Raw genomic sequence first — 2,912 nt, 5'->3', positions numbered from 1 at the left:
AAGTAAAAAAAAAATAAAAATAAATAAATAAAATCTAATTTGCATTATGCCAAATCACTTATTCTACTGGATCTTACGGAGCCCTGTTCATACACGACATCGTCAGGTCTGATCATAGAAAAGATTCTCTTCAAGCGAACCAGCCTATCCTTTGTATGGGGCTTACACGGTGGTTGGAACAAAGACACATTTGGTTGTGAATTCCAATGTAGCAGATAAAGGCATATTTCTGCATGGCCCAATCAATAGTTCAAGTCACACACTCCCATAATCCATTTTCTCTTCGGGGAATTCCCTTCAACTATTCATGTCATATCAAATAAATAATAGAATATTGTGGAGTTGAAAGGAAATATCCAAATACATGTCTTATTTTTTTTTTTTTTTCAACAATCCATATTTGTAGCAATGAAATACTATTGTTCCTCCCCCAAGTAATAAGATAAATGATTGGCAAGTAATAAGATAAATGATTGGTTACAATATAGCTATGGTCTATATTCTCTATAAAGGACCAGAAATGCCTTGCTTACGTATCATTAGGAAATGCATTAACATAAATACAGCAGTAAGAAGGGGTAATACAAAAGTGTGTAAACTATAAAAACGGGTCAAAGTGGATTGTCCCACACTAGCACTTCCACGCAATAACTCTACCAAAGGCGATCCTATTACCGGAATAGCTTCCGGAACGCCTGTTACGATTTTGACTGCCCAATAACCAATTTGGTCCCAAGGTAAGGAATAACCTGTTACACCAAAAGATGCAGTCAACACAGCCAGAACCACGCCTGTAACCCAAGTCAATTCGCGAGGTTTTTTAAAACCACCAGTGAGATAGACACGAAATACGTGCAGGATCATCATTAAGACCATCATACTTGCCGACCATCGATGAACTGATCGGATTAACCAACCAAAGTTAGCTTCAGTCATTATGTATTGAACAGAAGTAAAAGCCTCAGTAACGGTTGGACGATAGTAAAAAGTCATAGCAAATCCTGTAGCTACTTGTACCAAAAAACAAGTAAGCGTAATTCCTCCTAGACAATAAAATATGTTAACATGAGGAGGAACATATTTACTAGTTATATCATCTGCAATCGCCTGAATCTCGAGGCGTTCTTCGAACCAATCATAGACTTTATTGAGATAGGTAAACCAAGAGGACTCCCCCCCTGAGAACCGTATATGAGAATTTCATCTCGTACAGCTCAAACAAAAACACCCAAATAATAGCTGAAACGGATATGGAATAGAAAGTTTGAAACTTCTTAATCTTTTCATTCAATTTTATCTGAAGACACAAAAGAGTAAAAATCCGAAAGCTCTTTTTTGTAGTTGTAATTATAATGCCAAAAAATCAAGTCGGCGCATTCGTCTTTATGTTGATCAGGCCTCTTGAATCTTCTATTTACCTACTTATTTCTTTTCTTTTTCTTTGCTTTGATTTGTTATTTATATGGAATGTGGCTTTATTCTTGTTTTCTTTATTTTTAATAGGAATTCTCTTGTTAAGACCCTATGAATCAATTGAAACTTCAGATTCATACCAGAACCGCGATGATTCAATAAAACCTTCAAACTAAGTCCAAAGATTCTTTGAGTAAGAATTATTGGATCATCACTTATTCAATGAATAGAATAGATATAATAAATAAAAATACAAAGAAAAGAAAGGTTTGTCCTTTGATCAAAATAAGCATAAACTAAATGAGAGTTTGAAAGAAGAAAAAATTTCTCGATTTATAAATAAAAAACCTCTTTCTTTGAAAATTTTTTTTTTTTTTGAGTCCGGCCGCGAGGTTTGAATATTAAGTATGAATCATAGTTCGAATACTTCGTGATCCATTTCATATATTCCGTGCTCCAGATACTAGAATGGCTATCCGACGGGATAAAACTATCTCGATCAAGAGGACAGACCCATTTTCTGTACTATCAATAGGATCAATTATAACAAGTCACACACTCATATTCCGGAAATACAGAAACAAAAAAAATTTCGCGGTCGAACTACCAAAATAGAATGGGCTAAAAAAAATCCGAGAACTAAAAGTTTCACTTTTTGTATTGAAAAGCGAGGCTTCGTGGTTCTTGTGAATCTAATTCAGCGAAATTCCATCCAGTAAAACGGAAGAATTATAAATCTCCAAAATAATAGATAAGAATATCGAAAATAAAGCCATTGCGACACCCATCAAAGGAGTCGTTCCCCATCCAGGAGCTACTTTACCATATTCCGAATTCAATGGTTTCAAAAAATCCCCTACAACAGTTCGTCTTGGACCAGATCTAGAACTACCCTCAACGGTTTGTGTAGCCATAAATCTTATTTTGTATTCAGTGAGATCTGTTGACTTTGTATATCATTCCGCTGTAAATAAACGATCTTATCATAGATCCATTGTGATCTTGAAATTATATTTATATTTATATTATTTATATTTATATTTATATATATTATTTATATAATTATATAATAATGGAAACAGCAACTTTAGTCGCCATCTCTATATCTGGTTTACTTGTAAGTTTTACTGGGTACGCCTTATATACTGCCTTTGGGCAACCCTCTCAACAATTAAGGGATCCATTCGAGGAACACGGGGACTAATTGAAGTAATGAGCCTCCCAATATAATATTGGGAGGCTCATTACTTCAATTGAGATAATGAAAAATCATTTCATTTTTTTAGTTGGAACTTTAGGCGGTTCTCGAAAAAAGATAGCGAAAAAAATTATCCCTAGAGTAGATACTAAGAGGAATGTATAAACCAATGCTTCCATAAATTCGATCGTGGTTTACAATTATAGCTTCCGTACCTATTTATTTAGAATCATCTCCCGAATAAAATAACGAAAGAACAAGAATCAAAGAAAAGGCAGCGATTTTAATCAAGATTTTTACA

The 2,912-nt window shown here is 34.2% G+C and overlaps 1 protein-coding gene across 1 annotated transcript; it reads right to left on the bottom strand.

Annotated features, from left to right (window-relative positions):
* Positions 1-261: 261 nt before the first annotated feature.
* Positions 262-2,424, bottom strand: LOC149508891 (cytochrome b6). The gene is made up of 2 exons (XM_089757796.1): positions 1,971-2,424; positions 262-1,146 (listed from the first exon to the last, which is right to left on the bottom strand). The coding sequence occupies exons 1-2, from the start codon at positions 1,974-1,976 to the stop codon at positions 505-507; spliced, it is 648 nt and encodes a 215-aa protein (XP_089613922.1). The 5' UTR covers positions 1,977-2,424; the 3' UTR covers positions 262-504.
* Positions 2,425-2,912: the final 488 nt, after the last annotated feature.

The sequence above is a fragment of the Durio zibethinus genome, unplaced genomic scaffold, assembly GCF_047325235.1.
Source record: "Durio zibethinus cultivar Kanyao isolate XHJ-2024 unplaced genomic scaffold, ASM4732523v1 HiC_scaffold_291, whole genome shotgun sequence".
Taxonomy (NCBI): Eukaryota; Viridiplantae; Streptophyta; class Magnoliopsida; order Malvales; family Malvaceae; genus Durio; species Durio zibethinus.
This window is presented reverse-complemented; position numbering and strand designations above follow the sequence as displayed.